We start from the raw sequence: 25,923 nt of genomic DNA, 5'->3' as shown, positions 1-25,923 counted from the left end.
TGAGGTGCTGCATTTCGGAAACGCACATGAGGGCAGAACTTATCCACAATGTTGAGAGTGTGTTGCTGGAAAAGCACAGCAGATCAGGCAGCATCCGAGGAGCAGGAAAATAGACATTTTGGGCCAGAGCCCTTCATGGGGAATGAGGCTGGGAGCCTTGGGGGGTGGAGAGATAAATGTGGAGGGGGTGGGACTGGGGAGAAGGTAGCTGAGAGTGCAATTGGTGGATGGAGTTGGGGGTAAAGGTGATGGGTCGGAGAGGAGGGTGGAGCAGATAGGTGGGAAGGAAGATTGATAGGTGGGAGAGGTCATGAGGGCCTGCTGAGCCGAAAGGTTGGAACTGGGGTAAGGGGGTTGGAGAGGAAATGAGGAAACTGGTGAAGTCCACATGGATGCCCTGGGGTTGAAGGGTCCCAGCCATCAGATGTTGAGGGAGTGGCGGTGGAGGAGACCCAGGACCTGCATGTCCTCAGAGTGGGAGGGGGTGGAAATGTTTGGCTGTTGGGTGGTGGTGTTGGTTGGTGCGGGAGACTGTAGAGGAGACTGCATTGGGAGCAATGGATATAATAAATGACATGTGTGGCACTGCAGGTGAAACTTTAATGGATGTGGAAGGGTCCTTTGGGGCCTTGGATGGAGGTAAGGGGCAAGGTGTGGGGACAGGTTTTGCAATTCGTCTTCTGGAGTTACACCGACACCACTCCCTACCTCTTCCTCCGTCACATTGATGAATGCATCGGCGCCACCTCATGCTCCCGTGAAGAGGTTGAGCAGTTCATCAACTTCACTAACACAATGTTAGTGAATTTAACTTCACAATGTTAAATTCACCAAGTCCATCTCTGACACCTCCCTCCCCTTTCTAGACCTCTCCATCTCCATCTACGAGGACCAACTCAACACTGACTTTTCTTTACAAACCTGACTACCACAGCTACCTGGATTACACCTTCTCCCACCCTACCTCCTGCAAAAATGCTATCCCGTATTCCCAATTCCTCTGCCTCTGCCGTATATATTCCCAAGAGGACCAATTCCACCACAGAACACACCAGATGGCGTCCTTCTTTAAAGACCAAAATTTCCCCTTCCACGTGGTTAAAGATGCCCTCCAAAATATCTCATCCACGTCCCACATCTCCACCCTTGAATGCCATCCCTCCAACTGCAACAAGGACAGAACCCCCCGGTCCTCACCTTCCACCCCACCAACCTCCACATTAATCACATCATCTGCTGACATTTCCACCACCTACAAATGGATCCCACCACCAGGTATATATTTCCCTCCCCACCCCTATCCACCTTCTGAAAAGACCGTTCCCTCTGCAACAACCTGGTCAAGTCCACGCTCCCTAACGAGCCACCCTCCCCTCTCGGCACCTTCTCCTGCCACCGCAGGAATTGCAAACCCTGCGCCCACACCTCCATCCAAGGCCCCAAAGGAGCCTTCCACATCTATCAAAGTTTCATCTTCACTTCCACACGTCATTTATTGTATCCGTTGCTCCCGATGCTGTCTCCTCTACATTAGGGAGAGTGGAAGCCTTCTCGCAGAGTGCTTTAGAGAACATTGCCGGGACACCCACACCATCCAACACCACTGCCCCGTGGCCAAACATTTCAACTCCCCCTCCCACTCTGCCAAGGACAGGCAGGTCCTAGGCCTCCTCCACCGCCACTCCCTCACCACCCAACGACTGGAGGAAGAACGCCTCATCTTCTGCCTCGGGACCCTTCAACCCCAGGGCATCAATGTGGATTTCACCAGTTTCTTCATTTCCTCTCCCCCCACCTTACCCCAGTTCCAACCTTCCAGTTCAGCACCATCCTCCTGACCTGTCCCACCTAATCTTCCTTCCCACCTATCCGTTCCATTCTCCTCTCCGATCTATCACCTTTACCCCCACCTCCATCCACCTATTGCACTCTCAGCTACCTTCTCCCCAGCCACAACCCCCCTCCCATTTATCTCACCACCCCCGAGGCTCCAGCCTCATTCCTGATGAAGGGCTCCAGCCCGAAACATCAATTTTCCTGCTCCTCGGATGCTGCCTCCTGACCTGCTGTGCTTTTCCAGAAACACATTCTCAACTCTGATCTCCAGCACCTGCAGACCTCACTGTCTCCTTATCCACTGAATGGTAAGGTCCTGTTGGGGAATGATGCTGAACGAAGAGACTTTGGAGTGCAGGTCGATAGGAAAGTGAAAAAGGCATTTGGTATGCTTTCCTTTATTGGTCAGTGAATTGAGTATAGGAGTTGTGAGGTCATGTTGCGTCTCTGCAGATCATTGGTTCAGTTGCTTTTGGAATCCTGCGTGCAATTTTGCTTTCCCTGCTATAGGAAGGGTGTTATGATACTTGAAAGAGTGCAGAGAAGATTTACAAAGCTGTTACCTGTGTTAGAGGGTTTGAACTAAAGGAGAGGCTGAACAGGCTGGGGCTGTTTTTCTTGGAGCGTCGAAGGCTGAGGAATGACGTTATAGAAGTTTATAAAATCATAAGGGACATAGATAGGTTGAATAGTCTAGAGAGCATAGGCTTAGGGTGTGAGGGAAAATATTTTAAAGGGACGTAAGGGGACAACTTTTTCACACAGTGGCTGGTGTATATTTGCAATGATTTCACAGAGGAAGTGGTGGAAGCTGCTACAATTACAACATTTAAAAGGGCATCTGGATGAATAGGAAGGGTTTAGAGGATATGGGTGAGGCAAATGGAACTAGATTAATTTAGGATATCCGGTCGGCATGGATGAGTTGGACCAAAGGGTCTGTTTCCATGCTGTACATCTCTATGACTCTATGACTCTAAATGCTAGCTTTTCCAGCAATTTACATATCTTTAAACAAATGGAAAATAAAATTACAATGGATTTTGATCATGAATAAAGAGGAAACAGTTTCAGTGACAGGAGGATCAGTAGCCAAAGGACATAATTTAAGGCAATTAACTACAGAACGAGAGACAACATGAGAGAAAAAAAATGCAATTAATGATCTGGAATGCACTGCCTAAAAGATGGCACAAGCAGCTTTAATAATACTGATCAAAAAAGATAATTAAGTATTTAGTGGGAAGACTTGTCATGGGAAAATAGAGGTGTGGGATGAATTGGATAGCTGACAACATTCAAATGAGCTGAATATTTTCTTTCAGGGCTACATTAAACCATGTTTCTACAATGGAGTACCCAAAGTGAAAAATGATGTTCCAAATATATTTTAACTAGTGCTTGGTATATGACAGTTGTATTATATTCTAACATTTGTATTTAAATTTTATGGGTTTTTTTTGTTTGAGTCTTGCACCTATGAGTTAAATGTTTTGTACCTGAACACAACCCTTTGAACATTAAATCCCCCTCCTCGCATGCTTCCTTAATTTGATCATATGTTACATCCATCTGTTCATCTAAAGTGTACTTTCTTACAAATATTATACTCCATTTATTATTGGTCTATTCATGGAATCTATAGCTTTTGAAATTTTCTACTATAATCTTCTCACTTAATTACACCACCTAATTTAGCAAAATGCATAAACTTGATATATAGTTTATGGAAATTATGATTTCTAAAATATCAAGGCCTATGCTGCTTCCATTGTGGATATCGTATAGTGAAATATTTCAGCAATTTAGATTCTGTAGGTGGAATCTCATCAGGCTCTGAGCACTGTGGGCTATGGGGAAATGAGTGGGAGAATCAGGCCGAATGCTCCGCGAGCCCCATTACAGCATCAAGATCACCTCCCTTCATCTTGTATGTTTTCCCAAGTGACATGGTGAGAATCTCACTAGGCAGCGGTGAATTCCCAGTTGACGCACATTGTTGGCTGTTAAACACCTTGTTAATAGTACAGTTTGCCAGAGGCTGGGATCTGAATCAAACCCACAGTAAAATTTAGCAGTTGGGAAAAGTCGACATGAAAACCAGAGTGTGTTCTTGCCACTTGCTCCAAAAGACCTCCACTTTGAACATCAGGTCCCAACACCTCAGGCATGTTCCACGGACATCAGCATCAGACACACCCCCATGGAATGGATCCAATCCACTTATAGGATTCTTCTGCACTTCAATGTTGTACCTCGGCTGCAAGGGCAATCATCATTGTAATACAGCAGAAAGGACACTATGTGCTCCAAGACACAGGCCCAGCTCATTGAAACATGGAAACAGAAAATAGGAGCAGAACTAGGCCATTCACACTTCAAGCCTTCTCTGCAAATTCATTATGATCGTGGCTGATCATCCAACTCAATCGCTGGTTCATGTTTTCTCCTATATCCTTTGATCCCTTTAGCCCCAAGTACAACATCCAAATCCTCCTTGAAATTATACAATGTATTGGTGTTGACTGCTCAATGCGGTAGCAAATTCCACAGGCTCACCACTCTCTGGGTGAAAACATTTCTCTTCTTCTCAATTCTAAATGGTTTACCCTGTGTCTTAAAACTATGATCCCTAGTTCTTGTCTCTCCCATCATGGGAACATCCTTTTGTATCTATACATGTATTATTTTCTCGACAATTTGTATGCCTTTTCCTTGGCTCTAACACTGTCTCTAGCATTCCTTGTAGCCCATCGTTTGGATACCTTCCCACTTTCCGTTTTGCGCCACACAGGAACAAACAATTTTTGCAGTTTACCCATTTGCTCTCTGAATGCTTTCCATTGCCTTTCCACTGTCATCCTTTTTAAGTAATGTTCCCCAGTCTATCACACTAACTTGGTCTCATTATCGCCATTTCTTCTATTTAGATTCAGAACTCCAGTCTCGGAATCAACTATGTCCTTCTCCATCTTGACGGGGAATTCTATCATATTATAGTTGTTCTGCCTAAGGGGCCTCACACAACTACATTACTAATTATTTCTTTTTCATTACACAATATCCAGTCTAGAACAACCTACTCTCTAGTTGGATCCTCAAGTTATCCATATTGGTCTAGAAAACTATCCTGTTTTTCTCCAGAAATCCCTTCTCTGCTGTCTGGGTGCTAATATGACTAACCTGCATATAGATTGGGCAGAAGCCACCCATAATTTCAGATGTTCCATTATTGCATGCATCTCTAATTTCCTGTTTAACACAAATCCCAAAATCACCCCTACATTTCAAGAGTCAATGTACAACCACCAATAATGCTTTTTGCCCCTTGGTGCTGTTCAGCTTTGTCCATACAGTCCACAGCATTCCAGCTGGTATCCTTCCTTACTATTGTGTTGCTTCCCCTTTAACTAACAATGCAAGTCCGCCACCTTTCCTTTCTATCTGTCTTTCCTAAATATTGAATACTCCTGGACATTCAGTTCCCATCCCTGGTCACCCTGCAGCCGTGTATTTGTAATCAGACCTGTTTTCATTTATTGTGGATGTGATCCTACTGCACAGGATGGTGCACGGGCTGAATTTTGATGTCCACACAAAGACCAGCTATGGAGGCTATGTCACTAGACCATGCCAGCCCAGTCCATGATTGCCACTAATGTTAGAGCAGACTCAGTTGATTGGCAGAATGTCCAGCAATGTTGAAATAAAGTTCAATGCCTTCCTTCACCCCACCAGTGTAAGTTCCTCATGCCCACTCTGAGTGCACAATGGCCTTTTAAATATGGCACCAGCGTCAGGAATACCAGTCAGTTTTGGTATCACCAGTGAGTGGCAAGTTGCCCTGGTAACAACACCTGGTACGATGGGCCAGGATATAGATAAGAAACTTGCAATAATCCAAAACCAATGTGTGTGTTTGGTTTGGTGGGATACGTTGAAAAAAATTCCCTTTGCCTCACAGCAAGAATTACTCCAAACTCAACAAGACTTGTATTTAGCAAAAAAACCCTAAGAATTTAGACTGCTTCAAATTTTATTAATTTATAAACTTCACAGAAGTAAAAATATTAAATTAGTTCTCACTCTTAGCAATCCCTGTAAAATACAACTGGCAAATCTATGTAAAAATGTGCTGTTCCTCCATTCCAGTCAGATGCTACTCCTGTGTTTCACATACCTCGAGATGACAAGAATCATAATTAGTATGTAATGTGTGTATTTTACATCCAAGAATTAATCTGGTTGATTAATAGATGTTAAATAACAAAAGATGCTATATGAAGTCTGTATGAAAAGAATGTACTTCAATAAAGATCAATACAGGTATAGGATTTGTTCTTCTGAATTAGCTGCATTGTCGATAGAAGTACAAGTGGTAATCTGTGAAGAATATTCGAGCAAAGTTCGGATTTGTTCTGCAGTCTGCCAGGCCCTGTACAATAGAGAATACTCAATGATTAAGCAGATAAAGATACAATTTGCACACAATTTCTATTTTGACAAGTGCTTCAGATTGATCTCAGCTTTTAAGTTAGTTGCAGATTGACTTACTGGTGCTGCAACGCGAAAGTGGTATGTACACTCATGAAGATGTGCTACTGGCAAGAACCAGAAATGTTGATACCCCTGCAAGAATATTTAAACATTTAATGAGAGGGAGCTCACAACAAACTATCAAGTGTATAATACATTTTAAGCAAGCCAATAAAAATGCTATGTTACTTAAATATTTTATAAATAACAACCAATTGTTTCAGATTGCTTCAATTTCTGGCAGTTCAATTGCCTACTGTGTGTGTACACAAGAACATAAACAATAGCTGTACAAGACCATATGGCCTATCAAACCTGCTCTTCCATTCAATATGAACATGGCTGCTCTTCAGCATTAACTCCACTTACCTGTCTACCCCATACTCAGAATCCTGCAGAATAAAAGTCTTTCAATTTTCACTTTGAATATATTGAATTATGGAGTATATATGATCCTCAGTGAATTCCAAGATCCGTCTCTCAACCCTTCATGATCAACCGGCTAACCTAAGGCTGTGCCCTCATGTTCAAGATTCCGCGGGCAGGGAGGAACGATCACTGTGTCTAACTCTACCAAGCCCCTTTAAAATCTTTCTTATATTATCTTGTATGACTGAATTTCCTCGATAGTACAGTGGTTAGTATACCAGCCTGTCATGTGGGAAACCAGGGTCCGGTTCCCGGATGGGGAGGAATTTTAGGGTGACACGGTAACTCAGTGGTTAGCACTGCTGCCTCATATCATCAGGGACCCAGGTTTGATTCCAGCATCGGGCAACTGTCTGTGTAGAGTTTGCACATTCTCCCAGTGTGTGTGGGTTTCCTCCGGGTGCTCCAGTTTCCTCGTAGATTAGATTACTTACAGTGTGGAATCAGGCCCTTCGGCCCAACAAGTCCATACTGACCCGCCGAAGCGCAGCCCACCCATACCCCTACATTTACCCCTTCACCTAACACTACAGGCAATTTAGCATGGCCAATTCACCTGACCTGTACATCTTTGGACTGTGGGAGGAAACTGGAGCACCCGGAGGAAACCCACGCAGACACGGGGAGAATGTGCAAACTCTACACAGTCAGTCGCCTGAGGCGGGAATTGAACCCGGGTCTCTGGCACTGAGAGGCAGCAGTGCTAACCACCGTGCCACCATGCTGCAAAGATTTGCAGGCTAGGTGAATTGGCCATGCTAAATTGCCCATAGTGCTTAGGGATGTGTAGGTTAGGTGCGTTAGTCAGGGGAAATGTAGGGGAATGGGTCTGGGTGGAAAATTCTTCAGAGGGTCGGTGTGCACTTGTTGGGCCAAATGACCTGTTTCCACACTCTTGGGATTCTATCACTGGCCAGAAATAAGATTTTATGTGCGGCAATTCTTAAGTTTGCTTACACAGGCTTAGAAAACCACAAGTATACTGCCAGTACTGGGTCTCCTCATTGAAATGAGGATAGCTTTCTGAGCATGCTTACCTGGGCAGTTTTTTTTTTATATTTAGATAACTTTAATGTATTAACTTAAAAAAAAGACAATGCACAAGCCTTAGGAAGTGGCAAGACAAAGCAGTTGCTGGTTGGACCACTGGGATCCAAAGAATTTGGCAAACAGGATACAGAATTGTGAGATAGAAAGCAGAGGGTGATGGTTGAGGGATGTTTTTGTAACTGGAGTCTGGGTCTAGTGGAGTTCCTCAGGGATTAGTGTTGGCATATATAAACAATTTAAACTTGAATGCAGGAGAGTTGATCAACATGAAGTAGAATGATAGGAAATTTGGTGCAATGGTAAGTAGTGAGGAGGATAGCCTTAAACCAAATTACAGGAGGATATATACTGGCTGGTCATGTAGGCTGATCAGTGGCAAACAGAATTCAATCCAGATACATGTGAGATGATGCATTTGGGCAGGACAAACAAGGCAAAGGAATACATGAAAAAAGCATCAGAGAGACCTTGGTGTGCAGATCCACTGGACTCTTAACATAGCAGGATAGGTGGATAAGGTGGTCAAGACAGCAAATGGGATATTTGCCTTTATTAGCAAAATTGTAGAATTTAACAGCAAAGAGATGATGCTGTAACTGTATAAAATGTTGGTTAGGCCATAACTTGAATAATGTGTACCGTTCTGGAATCCACATTATAAGAAAGATGTGATTATGTTGGAGAGGGTATCGAGGAGATTTACCAGGATGTTGCCTGGGCTGGAGAGTATTAGTTATTTAGAGAGATTGGATAAGTTGGAGTTGTTTTCCTTGGAGCTGAAATTGACTGAATGGAGACATGACTGAGTTTATAAAATTATGAGGGGCACAGAAGGAAGAAACATTTCCCCTTGGTGGAGGGATCAATGACTGGGGGGAATAGTTTCAAGGGAAGGGGTGGGGGTTGAGGGCAGGATGTAAGGAAAACAATTTCACCCAGAAGGTGGTGGGAATCTGGAACTCACTGTTTTGTAAGGATGGTGGAGACAAAAACCCTCAATGCCCAAGTTATATTTAGATGTACACTTGCGATGTCAAGGCATACAAGGCTATAGGCCAAATGCTGGAAAATGGGATTAGAATATGTAGGTCATTGTTTTGATCAGCACAGACAGGCTGTATGGCCTTTTCTATGCTGTAAACCTCTGTGACTCCAGGCCCTCGACTTGCATCACATCAGATAGCAACGCCACTGAAAAAAAATAACTTCTTCAGGATATTAAGTTTCCAGTCTAACTTTTGAGTTATTTTGCTACCCAAGTTTGGACATGTTTTTTGTTAATCTGAAACAAATAATTAGCACAAAACAGCGGTTTCTAAATAAATACCTCTGTGGGGAATCTTGGTCAAAATTGGTATGAGGTACGAAGATGCCTCAGGAAGGAAGCAACTCTGACTGCTCTCATGTATATACAAGAGAGAATGATATGAAAAATGGCAAATCTATAAAATTGAAACTCGGTCAATGCTGTAGGCATCAGTTTCTCAGCTTACATTGTTTATTGAAGTTGTACTGTATTATCAAATTTAAAAGTAAAATATCACACATCAGGTTATAGTCCAACAGGTTTATTTGGAAGCACTAGCTTTCGGAATGCTGTGGCATTGTGTGATTTTTAACTTTGCCCACCTCAGTCCAACACCTGCTCCTCCACATCATCATTATCAAATTTAAGCCTGCCAGGTTTGGGTTCTTCCCATGTTACATTCACAGTCAGAACCATAAGACCAAAAAACGTTTAACCGGCTGTACAGGCCCTCAAGCCCATTCCGCCATTCAGTAAAATGATGACTAATCTTATCTTGTTCTAACCTCCACCTTACTGCTTGTTCACCAAAACCTGAGTGCTCTGCTTCAAAAATCTGCTGTCCCCTTCAAGTTTTCTGGGGTAGAGACTGCCAAAGATCCATGACTTTCAAAACAAAAATGCTACCAAGTAGTCCTTTGCTCCATTAATCTGGACTCCTTTGTGAGAAGGCACATCCTCTGAACATCCATGCTTGCCATGAACCCTCAGAATCTTGTCAGTTTCAATAAGGTTACATGTCATTCACCCCAACTCCATGGAGTGTAGGCCAAGTCTGATCAACCAACCATTCTTCATAAGACAAACCCTACACCTCAGGAATCAACTTAGTCAATATTCTTTGTGTGATGTGCAATGGAAATATATCACCTCTCCCTAAACAATGAAACCAACTGAATATAGTGTTCAAGGTACTGCACTTACGCCCTGCACAATTATAGCAAAACTTCATTAACTTCATTTTTCTTTTATTCATACACAAGATGGCAGAATCACTGACCAGATCAGTATTTATTGCCCATTCCTAGAGGGAGTTAAAAGCCAACCACATTGCTATAGGTCTGGAGTCACATGTAGTCGAGACCAGGTAAGGATGACAGTTTCATTCCCTAAAAGACATTAGTGAACCAGATGGGTTTTTCCAACAATCGACAATGGATTTCTGGTCATCATTAGACTCTTAATTCCAGATTCTTATTGAATTCAAATTCCACCATCTGCTGTTGTGGCATTCAAACCCAGGAACCTGGGTCTCTGGTTTAACAGTCCAGCGATAATACCATAGGCTAACAACGCCACATTATTCTCTAAATTCCTCTAAATAAAGGCCAACATTCTATTTGTCTTCGTAATGGATTTCTCCTCCATTTGCTTCATGATCATCTTGAGTTAAGGATATCCTTGGTCTACTGTTCCCCATTATCTCTAAGCTTAAAGCATCTGAGTCATTTTCCATTATGTGTTAGTGAAACTAAGTTCTACCCTATGACCACATGTCTGATGTAAAGGGGGTAGAAATTACACTGTATCAAAATCCAGGTAAGATTTCAGTGCTACATACATCTAATGGGATCAGTGGCAGGACTGCAGGACATTGTTCTGCCAGCCTTTTATTGTATTATTATTGATGAGCTGCAGCCAGTTCTGGCCTCAGAAGTTGGCTGGTCCCAAGACAGACTGATATACATGGTTGCTGAGGTCATAAGGAGAGTCCTGGAACATGCAGGCAATTGGAAGACAGGGGAAGCAATGGCTTACAAACTTGGTCTGGAGGAAGTTTGAAAAACCCTCTGTGAATCTCTAAGATACATATTTCAATTAACGGACTGTACAAATGCAATTTGTTTTCAGTTATGTTGCAATAAATTTCAGTGTTAAGCGCAGGTCAGCATCTGTAGGCATCAATTGTTGAAAAGCCCAGTCAAACGTTTCCTCAGTGCAGATAATTTCTAAAATCAAACATATATTTCACAATATTGTTGTAATGTCCAGCATAGCAAGTTACCTGAGACATTTCCTGTGATGCATCCCTTTTCATTATTTTGTGTGCAGGTGTTACACATGTCTCACCAAGGTTCACTTTACATTTATAAACAATCACGGGTGCTGTTGTGCTGCAACATATAAATAATATTGTTATAACATGGGGTAAACCCTCCTGCTTAATTTAAACCAGCAACACCGAACAGATTTATCCCATAATCTGTGAAAATTTGAGAGGCCAAGAACTATTTAAAGTAAAAATTAACAACTTTATTTCTTAAAGAATAACAGAGAATAGGTAACTAACAACTATTTACAACTCCTTCCTCTAACCTATCTTTTACCTTCCCTTCTATAATACTAGGCCGATAAAACTCCCCGATTAAATTTTACCAAAAATTCATGTTTTCAAAACCAGCCAGACATTAAATCTTCTCTTCCTCGGTTTTCTTTTCTTTTTCTTAGGGATTTCTGTTTTGCAGGTCACTGATCAATCAAGGTACCTTGAAGAGAGCTATTTTTCAGGCAGTCTCTACATGCTGGTTGTGTGGCAGTTCTCCTCTCAACTGTTCAATTTTCCCCAGTATTATACTCTGAAACCCTCAAATTGTGCCATCGGCTATTAAAATTGTCAATATACTAAATTCAAACTTGATTGGAGTTTGGTACTTTTCAGGGTGTAATTTAAACTGATTGGCCTAATGGAATCTGTTTTGTCTCCAGGCAACCAGCTACACTAACTGCTGGAACACATGCTACATTGCATCTTATTGAGAATACTTAGTGCTGTCAGGTAGGTCTGCAGGTACAGTACACCCACCTCTTCATACCACCTCCCCCCTTAAGAAACAATGAACCATCATAATGAAAATATGGCTTTCTTTTCCTATTCTTTAAACACATTACCCTAACATATATTAACTTTAATCTAAGTTCACCTTAACTTCTTCCCATATTATTTATATATACACACACACATTATATATATAAAACATTAAATAAATCCAAGTAGATGATCCTTTATCAGAAGTTCCAAAATCCAAAAACTGAAGTTTTTTATGACTTTTTATTCTCATTAACAAGGTTATTTGGCGTGCAAACAATTAACCCAAGTCGACACCCACTCAATGTGTGTCACTCAGATGCGACGTGGGAAGACATGGCCCAGCACCAGCAGGCCTGGATTCTTACTCAAGGCCTGTTTTAGTTAGAAAGTCTGCTCCTCTGGTGGGATTTTTAAAATTTCACCATCAAACTATCACTTATTCTGAAATTCGAAAAACAGCTAGTCCTGACAATTTTGGATAAAGAATCTTCTACGTGTACAAATCTCATCTAAACTTTATCAGTTAAATTTACGATAACTCATCTGCAATTACATTCTTACAACCTGCAACATGTATGATTTTAAATTAAAAGTCTGTAACATAATACTCCAAAGAAATTGCCTCATTCTTGTCTTTAAAGCATTCTAAGAATGTAAGGGGATTGTGATCCGTGTACACAACCATCTCTGACACATTGCTCGTGACATACACATTAAAATGCTGTAAGGCCAATACCAAACTCAATAGTTCTTTTTCCTTTGGTGGATGTTGATCATCTTTGAAAAGTAACCAACTGGCAGTTTAATCCCATCCTCATCTTTCTGTAGGGGTACAGCTCCAACTCCAATGTCATTAGCATCGATGATGACCTTAAAAGGTTTTGAAAAGTTTGGTGTGGCTAAAACTGGTTTGATGGTTAATATGGCTTTCAAATGGTCGAATGCCTCCTGGCATTGTTCTGTCCACCAAAACTTTGTGTTCTTCTTCAGCAAATCGGTTAACGGTGCCACTATACTGCTGAAGTTTGGAACAAACTTCCAATAGAATCTGCTGAGTCCTAAGAATCGAAGCGCCTCTTCAAGATTGGTCGTGGAAATTCCTCGATGGCCTTCATCTTTGCGTTCTGTGGGGTCAACCTTCCATGACCGATGTTATGTACCAAGACGTCGCCTCTGCTTTCGCGAATTCAGTTTTATTTAAGCTTATCAACAGTTCTGTTTCTCGTAGTCATTCAAAGAGCTCTGTCAACTGTACCATGTGATCTTGTCAGGACTTACTAAAGATCACTACATCATCCAAATAGACTGCACAGTTTGTTAACCCAGACACAACTCTGTACATGAGTCTTTGGAATGTGGCGGGTACATTCTTCATTCCAAAGGGCATCACTTTAAACTGATATAGCCCATTTGTGGTTACAAACACAGGAATTTCTTTCACTGTCTCTAATAAAGATACCTGCCAGTAACCATGCATTAAGTCCAACTTGCTGATGTAACTGGCTTGTCTGACTTTCTCGATACAATCTTCCAATCTAGGAATTGAACATGAGTCTGATTTTGTAATGGAGTTGACCTTCCAATAACCCACACAGAATCATTGAGTCCCGTCTGGTTTAGGAACTAAGATGATCGGCGAACTCCACTCACTCTGACTTGGTTCGATGATGTCCTTGTCCATCTGGACCTGTCTAGATTTGAAAGGATTAAGCCAATAGGGGTGTTGTTTTATTGGAGCAGTATTCCCTACGTCTACTTCTTGTAGAATAGCATCTGATTCTTACATATGTCCTTGTACTGCAGTAACAAATCTCTCAACTGCGTTCTATGCTCCTGAGACAGATAATTTACTAACCTATCACTCTCCTCAAGGACTTCTTCATTTTTAAATCTATTTGGACGCACCTCAAAATCCACATCATCTGGATTTGATTCTTCACTTTGCAGGGCAGTAACTAACACCTGTTTCTCCAGTTCTTTCTCTCTAGTATAATACAGTTTCAACATGTTCACATGACATACCTAATACCTTTTTTTCCTATCTGGCATATTTACTAGATAATTCACCTGATTCAACTTTTTCTCAATTTGATAGGGACCACTAGACCTGGCTTTGAAAGGATCTTCTATCACTGGTAACAGTACTAACACATCACCCCTCGGGAAAACGTCTGAGTGTCAGAGATTTTATCTGCCACCTGCTTCGTTCTATGCTGTGTCCTCTTTAGGTGCTGTTTAGTTAACTTACCTACTTGATTTAATCTCTCCCTCACCTCCGATAATCTAAGTGTGAGATCTCCGTCATTGGTCCTGTCAATTTTTCTTTAATTAATTTCAAAGGGCATCTCACTTCATGCTCAAATATTAACTCAAAGTATGTGAACTGAGTAGATTCATTTGGGGCATCTCTAATGGCAAACAAAACAAATGGGATACCTTTATCCCAATCAATCATTCAGGTAATCCTGACAGTACGTTCTCAACATGATCTTCAAGGGCTGATGCCACCTTTCTAAAGCTCCCTGGGATTCACGGTGATAAGCATTGAATTTAAAGTGCTATACACCTAAGCTATCCATAAACTTCTAAAACAGCCTAGCAGTAAAATTTGACTCTTGGTCTGACTGAATCTCTCTGGGTAGCCCGTACTAACTCCTCTACCACCTTTTTTACCTTGAGACTGTGTAATGGAATTGCCTCTGGAAATCTGATAGACACATCCATTATGGTTAACAAGTGCTGGTTCCCACTTTTAGTTCTTGGGAGGGGACTGACACAATCAATTATAACTCACGTGAAAGGTTCTTCAAATGCGGGAATTGGCAACAAAGGTGCAGATTTTATTACCGCCCGTGGCTTACCTACCATTTGGCATGTATGACACATTCGGCAAAAGTTAACCATATCCTTGTGCATTCCAGGCCAATAAAAATGTTTTTGTACCTTAGCCTGAGTTTTTTGTATCCCAAGGTGACCTCCTACAGGTAGTTCATGTGCTACCCCCAACACCACTTGTCTGTATACTACTGGCAACACAATCTGGTGCACTTCAGTCCATTTCTCCTCTGCACTAACCTGCCGTAGTCTCCATTTCCATCTTAGGATTCTATCTTTAAGATAATAACCCTCCGGAATATTCTCAGCCTTCTTTTCAGAGTACACATCCACAGGTCTTGTCTTGCTGTTGCAAGTTTCTTAGCCTATCAGGACTAAACACTTCTGTCTGACTCTCAGCCTGTTCAGGTTTTTCCAACACATTATGTCAAACAGGGTATCTGCTGACTGAACTTCAACACTTTCATCTTTGTCTTAACCTTTCACTTCATGATGTGACTTATGATAGTGGGATCTGGTTACCATAACAGGCTCGGAAAATACCAGGATATTTCTGTTTTAACTCCTCAGTTTCCTGGTCTTCTCCACAACAGGGGGTGCCACTTCTACCTTGGCTTCTGCCAAATCATCCCCAAGAACAAACTGAATTCCTGGAACTGACATTCTGTCAATCACTCCCACTGTAACTTCCCCAGTCTTGAGTCGGCACTCCAACCTGATCTTACATAGGGGAACACTAAATCTCTGTCTATCTATCCCACAAATTACCATACTCTCGGGTAACAGGTCAGAAAGGGTGCATATTTGCTCATCCCTTACTATCAGCGACTGGTTAGATCCTGTATCTCTCAAAATTGTAATTTATTGTCCCCTTGTTCTTTCCGAGTAAACTTTACCCACAGAGGCAAATTCTTTGTAGAGATCATGTACTAATTCCATACCCAGTCCCTGCCCAGGCTGTACACTCTCCTGCAGCTCCTCGGCTCTTCTTGGGGTCTCCTTTACTACCTTCACTAATGCCACTGGCTTAGCTTCTTTTACCTCATCTTTTCCCACAGCCCCTTCTTTAACGATCAGCACTGTGGCTTTACTTGTCCCACTTCATCAGTGGAAACACCTGAGGCCTTTCTATCCTCTTGGGCTTCTTTTTTATCCAGTGCTCTCTACTCTTGGTTTCGTTGTGTAGGATCTCCCCTTCTCCCAATTTCTATCCCTCACAAGATGAAATTCTGGCCAGAAGCTTGTCTTATGCGCTAATTCTGCTGCCCTTCTCACTTCCTGAACTTTCTGTTCCTCCATGTGAATCCTTACCATCTCTAAGTGAGTTTTTAAACTCCTCCAGCAGAATAATCTCTCTTAAAGCCTCAAAGGTCCTATCTATTTTCATAGCACACACCCATTGATCAAAATTATTATGTTTAATTCTTTTAAACTCAACATAAATCTGACCTGGTTCCTTCTTTGTGTTTCTGGTACCAATTCATAAGCACTTAAAATAGCCTGTTTAACCTCTTCATAATCTATTGACCCGTTATCTCATTAGCTCTGCCTACCACTTTAGTCTGAACTAGCATTATCCATAAATCCTCGACTACTTCATCTGTCTAGTCAATTTTTCAAATGAAATAAAGGTTTCAACATCTTTCTCATCAAAATGTGGCAAAGTTTTGACATATTTATATATATTTCTACCTTCTCTTTTAAGCTCCATCCTGTTAACTTGACTTTGCTGACTAAGCCGCAACTGCACAAGTTCAAATTCTCTCTCTTTCGTTTTGCTTAGCTAAGAACCTTTTCTCTCTTTCTCTCTCCCTTTGCTCAGCCAAGAACCTTCTCTCTCTCGCTTTTTCCTCTCTCTCCTCTCTTTATCTTCTAACTCCAATTTCCTCAATTGTAATTTAAGTTTTTTTTTACCTCTACTGCATTTGTCTGTTTCTCTGACATATCTAAGTGTTTGAGTAATTTCATTACAATTTCAGCTTTACTTTTGTCCTTGGTAAAACCCAAATCTAACTTATTTGCTCATTCTGAAAGTATGGCATTTTTCTTCCCTTCTAAACTTTCTTGGCAAATTTGAGAATCATCTTCAAATCCCAGAACCTCCTTTAGCAATTTTAAGAGCCATTTCTCTTACTTTTAATTCAATCAACCACAAATCACCGAAATTAAACAAATTGTCTCACCTACGTTTTATTTAAAGATCTGGGACACTAACCTGCAAGTGTTTAAATCAGCTGGGATTTTCCATACCTCCAAAACTATTCAAATCTGTCAGCACCAGTTCAAATCCCGAACAGGAGCCCCCAAACTGTTAGGACACAGCTACACTAACTGCTGCACCACATGCTACATTGTATCTTGTTGAGAACACTTAGTGCTGTCAGGTAGTTCTGTTAGCTTTTAACTTTCTTAAAGGTACAGTATACCCACATTTTCATAACAATCTTAATGCTGAGTAACTCTTCATGGCATAAAGGTTCCTGATGAAGGGCTTATGCCCAAAACATCGATTCTCCTGCTCCTTGGATGCTGCCTGACCTGCTGTGTTTTTCCAGCACCACACTCCCAACTCTGATCTCCAGCATATGAAGTCCTCTATTTCTCCTGACATAAAGTTTATATAATACAGGTGACCAAAATAATGGACATTTTTCTTTAATGAAGGATAGGCAAGGGCCACAAAGCTGTGGTAAAACAGAAGGCATATTGTTTTGGGAATGGCTATTCCCTTTTCCTATTAATTAAATAATGCACAAGAAGATTTCACAAAGAGATCCATCCTAACATTGATCAGCCCAGCATATTTGCTTGCAGCTTTTTCTAAGTTGCCATTCTCTAACCTATACATGCACAGAACACTGCAGTTTTGACGTGCAAATATTTGATCATGCAAAAATGCAGTTAAAATTACAGCAAATCCTTTTAACTGAAAAATTGCCTTCCAACACGAACCTGTACTGCGTTATTAATAATGTTGCCATGGCTAATATTTCAAATTATTAATTAATTGTAGCATTATCAAATGTACAAAATAAAAATTCATGTGTCACCTTGCAACAATGTCACATAGTATTCCAAAACAGAAAAATCACATCAGCATGCTTAAAAAACTTTTAAATATTCTTAAACAAAATCCATTAGAAAATATAAGAAACTTCATTAAATAATTCATTTCAAACAACAGGCTTGAATTAAGTTTAATCCATGGGAAACAATAGAAGGTATGATTACAAATAAATATTGGTACTTATAGGCTAATTAGGGTTTGATTTAGAAAGAATATAAAATACAAATCTTTATAATAGTACTTACTTCATTTCCAAAGTAATTCTCATATTAACAGGTGTATACTTGTTGATTGGAATTACGTAGCTATAGCTGCCATTCCTGAAAGATGAGTAGTGAAAACAAAACTAATTTGAAAACAAAGTACAGTAGTTTCATCAGTCATGCAAAGCACATAGTTATTAAACTTTGAATTCCAAGGACTACATATACAGTAAAAAAAACAGCTATACTATTTTAAATAACAGTTTAAATGAATTTAGCCCACTCATTACTCAAACAGAGGTGAAATACCCTTTAATGGCATGTGACTGCACAAGCCAAAATGACTACAATTGGTATCTTTTGATCTGCATCCTTCAAAAGCCTTACAACCTGATTATGCAATTATAGTCCAAGAGTAAAACAGAAAGACTCGGCTCTCATTTAACTATTTTACAAAGTTTTTCCTCACTCATCACTCTGCGAAATTAGCAACCCAGATATTTTCCGATCAACCTTTTTAGAGATGATATTACACACCTCTGGAGCAGATGAAGACTTGAATCTTAGCCTCCTGGTTCAGAGGTAGGGACATGACCACTACACTAGAAAAGCCAAAAGATTCGTAATCAATGCTATCATTGGACGAAGAATTAACATAATTAGAGTGTAAAGTGGGATGGAGCAATTATGGTCCTATCACTTGAAGTACAGACTACAAATGTAATAAAAACGAAACCATTGGAAAATTAAACCGTGGGCGGCACGGTGGCTAGCACTGCTGCCTCACAGCGCCAGAGACCCGGGTTCAATTCCCGCCTCAGGTGACTGACTGTGTGGAGTTTGTATGTTATCCCAGTGTCTGCGTGAGTTTCCTCCGGGTGCTCCGGTTTCCTCCCACAGTCCAAAGATGTGCAGGTCAGGTGAATTGGCCATGCTAAATTGCCTGTAGTGTTAGGTAAGGGGTATGGGTGGGTTGCGTTTCGCGGGGCGGTGTGGACTTGTTGGGCCGAAGGGCCTGTTTCCACACTGTAAGTAATCTAATCTAATCTAAACAAAACCAAGGTTAGAAATAAACACAAAAAAAATTATGAGAAAAACCCCTTCTACAAAACTGAAAAATGAAATGACAACTAAGAAACATATGAATATAATTAGCAGAGGGAAATATTATTCTCAAGAATTAATTGTAACATATACTGTATCTTGGTGTCTGACCTATCACAAATAGAGCCATGCCCAAGTTAAATTCCAATCAACATTGGTTTGATATTTTCCCAACTCTGACCATAAATTTGAAAAACATAATAGAAAAACACCAATTGAAGTAGGATTGCTTTCTGAGAAATGAAATTGTTATATCAATAATATTTAAAGTAACTAACCCACAATGAATTCCTTTAACACAGTAATGTTGGTCAATTTGTTGCTGACTTTCCATAACTCTTATTGATCTAATAGATGTATCAAACCCTATGAATATCAAAAACAAACCAAAATCAATAAAATTCAATTTGCAAAACAATTTTTCAACCAATGTAACTGTTCAAAATATCAACTTTACTGAAATACATTTCACCAAATGACCCAATCATTCTTAATCAGTTCTGTGATGCATACATTTCTTTATAGCTCTTAAGTGCCAGTGCTCTGTACAGCAAATATAACAATGCATGTTTTACCACTATTTATTTGTAGAACAAAGCGATGAAAGTTGACACCAAATTAATATATTTCAGTAAAGATCATTCAGCCCATCAAGACTTGTATACCCAGAAGCCTGTAATGGTTATTCTATTACATACTTAACTCGTCTTGAGGGAAAGCCAAGTTTCTCTTACTATCATGTTTAGCTTAAAACCTAGTGTAACAACATTATGTCTTATATTTTTCATATAATACAATAAATGTATTGACTTGACAAGTATGGATTGATTGTTTCAATCTTATCTATGATTATTTATTATATGACAGAATAGTTGAAGCCTGAGTCACAAGCTTGAAGTTGTGAAGACATAAGACATAATGTCACTTAAGTGACATATCACTTCAGACATAATTTAGGCTGATACTCGAATACTGTATTGAGTGAAAATGGTAAAGTTGGGAATGTTGTCAAAATCCGGATCAGATCTGTCTTTTATCATCCTATAAAGGTTCCTGTATATTTCCTTATTGCTCATTAAAGCATCATCTATCTTACATCAACAATGTTTCCCATTACCAATTTTTATCGAGAGATTTATAAAAAAATCTTTGCTGTTTAAAAACAAGCAGTCAGTCTCTTTGCTGTCTTTTTAATTCCTGGTCTATGATGCATTGTAGGATCATTTTCAAATCCCAATGCTAGGGAAACATTCTGAAATAGATCACTCTCGTTTAGGAAACATGTAACTAAATTAACAAATGTTATATTTTATCACAACATTATACAACTTTTTTTAAAAAATCAATAGTTACCAATTTGTTATTGAAGACATAGAAACAAACTAAAGATTTTACTTACAATCACTATTTTGATTTCTCTTCATATTTATTTGGCTTGTTACCAGTTCTGAAAGAAGAATTCAAAACCTTGTTATCTAACATTTGAGTATAATATACAGAACAAGCATATCTGTGATTTATTGAAATCTTGGAACTGAAAATATGTTGCAGTTGAAGTTATTGAACAAAAGAAGCAAAACTCATCATGTAGAAAAACAAAACGTGCACATCTTGTGCTAGTTTCAATACCTTTTAAGCTCTATAACTGTTAACAGTCAAACAAAGGTTTAAAAACCTAATGAGTCAGACCAGACATTCAAAGATACATATGTAGTTGAACAAACAAATGTTCATATCAAGCCATATAAGGAAATATTAAGACAGATGAATATTTTCATGCAACACCTTAAGGAACAGGTGGAATGTTTAATGAGATCAGAACTTACGACAAGACAGCCAAAGGCATGTTTATCCATGATAGAGTAATTAAAATCAGGATGCTTATGAGCCCAAAATTTGAGGAATATACATATCTGGGAGAGGTATAGGATTGCGGGAGCTTATGTAAATAGCTTGTGGTGAGACAATGAAGTAATTAGAAGACAAAGATAGAAATATAAAAATCAAGACATAGCTTAACGAGGAGATATTGTTGGTCAGTCAGCACAGAAGTGAGGGACAAATAAGACTTGATTCAAGTTAGGAAAAGGGCAGTGTTGTGGATGACCTTACATTTACAATGAATGGAAAATGTGAAGCCGGGCAGGATGCATCAGAATGACCAAGTCTTTAAGTAATAAAAGCATAGGTGTGCACTTAGTGGTAGATGAGTTGAGACAAGACTGGAGTTGGTGACCATATGGAGATGAAAATAAGCAGTCTTCTGATGGCATAAATGTAGACATTGGCATCAACTTTGATGACGTGATAAGTCAATATTGCAAGCAATTTCCATCAGCATCAGAGTCACCAGGAAGAGAGAGGGATCTAGTGGTTCAGTAGGAGGGACCAAAGACAATAGTTTCGTTCATCCCAATATATAATTGGAGGAAATTTCACATCCTCCATTGTTGGATGTTGGACAAGTGGTCTGACAATTTAAAGATGATGGTGAGGTTATGACAGGTGCCATCAGTGATATGAAGGGATCTTTTGAGCAGATTAGCCCTCCCTTGAAAATGCTGACAATCAAGAGAATAAGATGATGGGCTGATGTAAACAGAAACTTTTCCACACAGTACAGTATGCTCAGTTAAACTGAAGTATTGTATTTGATAAAATACATGAAAATGCAGATAATATGCCCAAATAGAATTTCTTCCAGGAAGGTCAAAATAAAATACCAGGAAGCAAAATATTGTGGATGCCCAAAATACAAAATAAAAGCAGTAAAGGCTGAATAATCTCAGGAATTCTAGCAGCATTCATCAGAGAAAGAATCAATGATTCAGGTCTGTGATCTTTCATCCAAGCTGAAGTGTTAGAAATGCAAAAAAAAAAGCAAATTACTGCGGATGCTGGAATCTGAAACCAAAAGAGAAAATGCTGGAAAATCTCAGCAGGCCTGGCAGCTTTGACAAATGGTCCAGCAATTTTTCTTTTGGTGTTAGAAATGCAATACGTTTTAACTAAGTATGGTGGAGGGGAAGAGAAAAGGAGAAAAAAAAACATAAAAGCAAATTTGTGACAGGATGAAAGGCAGGAGAGATAAAATGGAAAAAGATTTTATGGAACAAAACCAAAGGAGCATAAATGGAACAAGAAACAAAAACTATATCTCAAGGTGGCGTGAATGACAGAATAGCTGCCGCCTGAACAAAAATTAAAGGAAATAAGAATAGGGGGCATAAAAACAAACTAACAAAGAGGAGGAAGTGAAGTGTGAGTAGAAGCTTTGATCTAAAAGTGATGAATGCAAATGTTGAGTTCAGAGGCAGCACATTGCTCAGTCAAACGTTGAGGTGCTGTCTCTTGGGCTTGCATTGAGCTTCAATGGAACATCATAACAAGCCAAAGACAGAAGGTCGGGGGAAACAAAATGTCAGGTAACTGAAAACTTGAAGTCACTCCAGTGGACTGGATACAAGTGTCAGCAAAGGATTATTCAGTCCACATTTGATCTCTCAAACGCAGAAGGTAGCATATTGTCAACAGTAAACTCAGTGAGCTAAAACGGAAGTAGTGCAAGTAAATTGCAGTTTAATTTGTGAGAAATGCTTTGGTGACTTGGATGGTGTGAAGGGAGGAGGCAAAAACAATAGGTGCTGCATCTCCTAAACTTGCATGGAAAAAGGAAATGATGATGATGGAGTACTGCAATAGGGTATCTGGGAAATAAAGGTCCAATCAGAATGCTAAAGGAGAGGAGAGCGGCAGCTCAGTTTGGTGACAGTATCGTGCTGGAGGATGATCTGATGAATACAGCATCTGATAGGTTGGATAGAGAGGACAAAGATTCTGCTGGAAAAGACAGATGGTAAGTGGAGATGAAAACTACCTTCATGTATCTCTTACTACAATTTCATTTAAAATCTGGCAAAACGAGAAAGTTTTATGTCTACATTAGACCATTTTATTTTGCTCACCACTTTCAGTGTTTTCAACAGGAGGTAAACTGTTGAAAGGACCCCTTTAGGACTAAATCTGTGTGCACACAATCAATCAGAAATCTAACTATAAAGGCTCCAATGCTTGATTAAAAATTAGGCATTCTAAACAGTTTATCCAATATACAACTTTATTTCTGAGAATTTGTTATTGTTATCAAGTTCTCCAACATTAAACACTCATAATGGAATAGACTCTTTTTGATTGGTGGCAACAGTAATAAATAAGAATGCATTATTTACATCTATTTTTCAACGTATCGGTTATAAAACCTTGTCTTTGTGTAAAGCATTGCTCCCACCATTTTCCTCATGGTCCTAAGTTACTTACTGTATAAAACACCACAATTCTTTATAGCTGGAAATAAGCTCAGGACAGATGTATTACAATTTGTTTTCTCTGGAGCTTACTACGAGAACAGAAAAACAAAATCCAGGAGAAACTATATTGGTGCACCAGTCAGGCATTTCACTAAATTAGTGTAGTGATACATAGTTCAAATCTGTTTTCTGTAAGTAAATATTTTCAAACAGCAACAATTCTTGACCATAATAAAAAGCTCAAATTATGGTCTTCACCATCACTATCACTCATTGCATTATGGAAGTTTAACCTGCTCCAAGATATTTTCTGCACTTTACTTATCCTGATACCCAGCATAGGATTGCTGGTGAAGGTCCTTTATAATCATTCTTAACCAAATAAGAGGTAAGTTACTTAAGTGACTTATTTGTCTGTTTATATCCATCCCTAGACAAAACAGTGGAGAACCTTTATTATGTATCAGGAATAGATATCATCACATTAAAATGTGCACTTGGGAATTCAAAACACGATACAGACTATGCAATGCAAGTACCATCAACTATTGGTGTTCTTGGAAAAGAAAATAGTATAAATATTTTTTAAATGTAAATGCTAATTTCTTTAAATTGATTAGAGAATCATAAAATCTTACTTGGTTGAAAGTAGTTTTGTACAAGACCTTTGGCAATTCTCCTGTTTGTCCAATCATTAGAAATGTCTTTTTTTTGTGATTGAAGTGCACAACACTGCACAGTGACACAAGGTAGGATATTACAGAAGCTTATTTCAGGCCGGGGAATTTCAGAGGTTGCTGTTGCATAAACTAAACTTGCATTTTCTGTTAAAAGATAAAATGGGCAAAGCATGCTTATGTTACAAAACATTTGATAATTTTTAAAAACTATTTAACACTTCAAATGCATTCAGGGAAACAATTTACCTGGCAATGCTGTATATGTTATAAAGGTAGCATGCTTGTTTGTTGTAAATGACTCTGAAATAAAGCTGTAACAGTAAACATAATCAGTGAGTTAACATATTTTTGTGAAATCTTTATTTAAAACTAAACATATCGCCAACCAAAAAGCTGACTTTTATTTTGTTACAAACAGCAAGATGGTCAGGAAATGTAAACAGCAAAAATTTAGAGGTAGTTGTACTGATGTATTACAAAGTATTTACCTTTCATTCAGCTTGTTAACAGCACTTCGTTCTTCATTCAACGTTAGTACGTAAAGTGCGGATATCAAAATGACACTGTCACAAAAAGGAAGTGTTATTTGTCACATAACTAATATAAATAACTCTATAGATAAACAATTAATTTTCCTTACCTCTGGTTAATTTGGCTTAAGTGTAAATAAAAGTTTCAACTGATTCAACTTATTCAAGCCCAAACTGTCTTAGTTAAAAGCTACTGTTCTGCTGTCACTAACTGTTCCCTGAGTTCACTGTTGAAATGCAATGACAATGAAAACATAACAAGAGAGCCGGACATTGTATTCTACAAGAGCTAGTGTTACCAGCACCTTTTCACTTAAACTGAAGTAGGTAGAGCTTAAACTCAGAGCCTATTATTGTAGGTAAGCAAGCTTGATTTTCAGGAAACAAATGGATTATGGCCATACAAATAGCCATTCCTCATCCATTGCTACTTAGGAAGCCACTACAATTGTAGCAAATATATGCTCTGTTCATCTATCAAGAAACAAAGATTCCACTCACACTTATGCTGTTATAATCAAATTGGTAATTGGCACAATGAAGAGGAAGTGTGAGATGATACATTTGGGGAGATCAAACGAGGCAGAGGAATAAGTGATAGGGGAACTTGGAGCAAAATGTCCACAGATCCTTGATGGTAGCAGGATAGGTCACTAAGCTGATTAAAAAGGCATGCAGAGTCATTTCTGTTATTAACCTAGAATATAAGATAAGAGATGTTACCCTGAAACAGTATAAATAATGTTAGGCAACAACCTGAATACTGTCTGCAGTTCTGGTCTGGATGGGAAAATTGCAGGTCAGGAAATATTGGATAGGCTCAGATGGTTGTTATTGGAATAGGTGAAGCTAGTAGAGATTAAATTGCGATGTACAAAATTGTGAGGGGTTTAAGTAATGACAACAGTGTCTATCTACTTTAGCAGAGAGGTCAGGACAATAGAGCATTGATTTGTAGAAAGATTAGAGGTGTGATGAGGAAACATTTTTCACCCAGAGAGCATAAGGGGTCTGGAACTCTCTTCAAAGATAGCAGAAGCAGAGATTCTCAATTCATTTAAAAGATATCTAGTTGGATACTCATGTGTTGGAACACAAATTTAATGCCGCAATATTGGATTAGATTGGGTGGGTAGTACAGCTGGTGCAGATGCATGGACAATTGATCTTCTGTGCTGCAAACGTTCTATGATTTCAATGATAACCAGAGGTTTTTCTCATGCCACAAAAT

At 39.4% G+C, this 25,923-nt stretch overlaps 1 protein-coding gene across 3 annotated transcripts in view; it reads right to left on the bottom strand.

Moving 5' to 3' along the window:
• Nucleotides 1-5,836: 5,836 nt before the first annotated feature.
• myrfl (myelin regulatory factor like) overlaps nucleotides 5,837-25,923 on the bottom strand; it is a 75,980-nt gene continuing 55,893 nt past the window's right edge. For all 3 annotated transcript variants that reach the window (XM_087997108.1, XM_087997109.1, XM_043709759.2), the window contains 9 exons: nucleotides 24,651-24,725; nucleotides 24,409-24,473; nucleotides 24,121-24,306; nucleotides 20,575-20,622; nucleotides 19,454-19,541; nucleotides 18,114-18,188; nucleotides 11,163-11,271; nucleotides 6,391-6,465; nucleotides 5,837-6,271 (listed from right to left, as the gene is read on the bottom strand). In XM_087997108.1, coding sequence (XP_087853234.1) covers nucleotides 6,185-6,271; nucleotides 6,391-6,465; nucleotides 11,163-11,271; nucleotides 18,114-18,188; nucleotides 19,454-19,541; nucleotides 20,575-20,622; nucleotides 24,121-24,306; nucleotides 24,409-24,473; nucleotides 24,651-24,725 — 808 coding nt within the window. In that variant the 3' untranslated portion in view covers nucleotides 5,837-6,184. The remainder of the gene's footprint in view (nucleotides 6,272-6,390; nucleotides 6,466-11,162; nucleotides 11,272-18,113; nucleotides 18,189-19,453; nucleotides 19,542-20,574; nucleotides 20,623-24,120; nucleotides 24,307-24,408; nucleotides 24,474-24,650; nucleotides 24,726-25,923) is intronic.

Source organism: Chiloscyllium plagiosum, unplaced genomic scaffold (assembly GCF_037043375.1).
Source record: "Chiloscyllium plagiosum isolate Xiang-an unplaced genomic scaffold, Cpla_swu_hap1 HiC_scaffold_19, whole genome shotgun sequence".
Taxonomy (NCBI): Eukaryota; Metazoa; Chordata; class Chondrichthyes; order Orectolobiformes; family Hemiscylliidae; genus Chiloscyllium; species Chiloscyllium plagiosum.
Note: the sequence above shows the minus strand (reverse complement) of the source record. Positions and strands in the feature narration are given on the sequence as shown.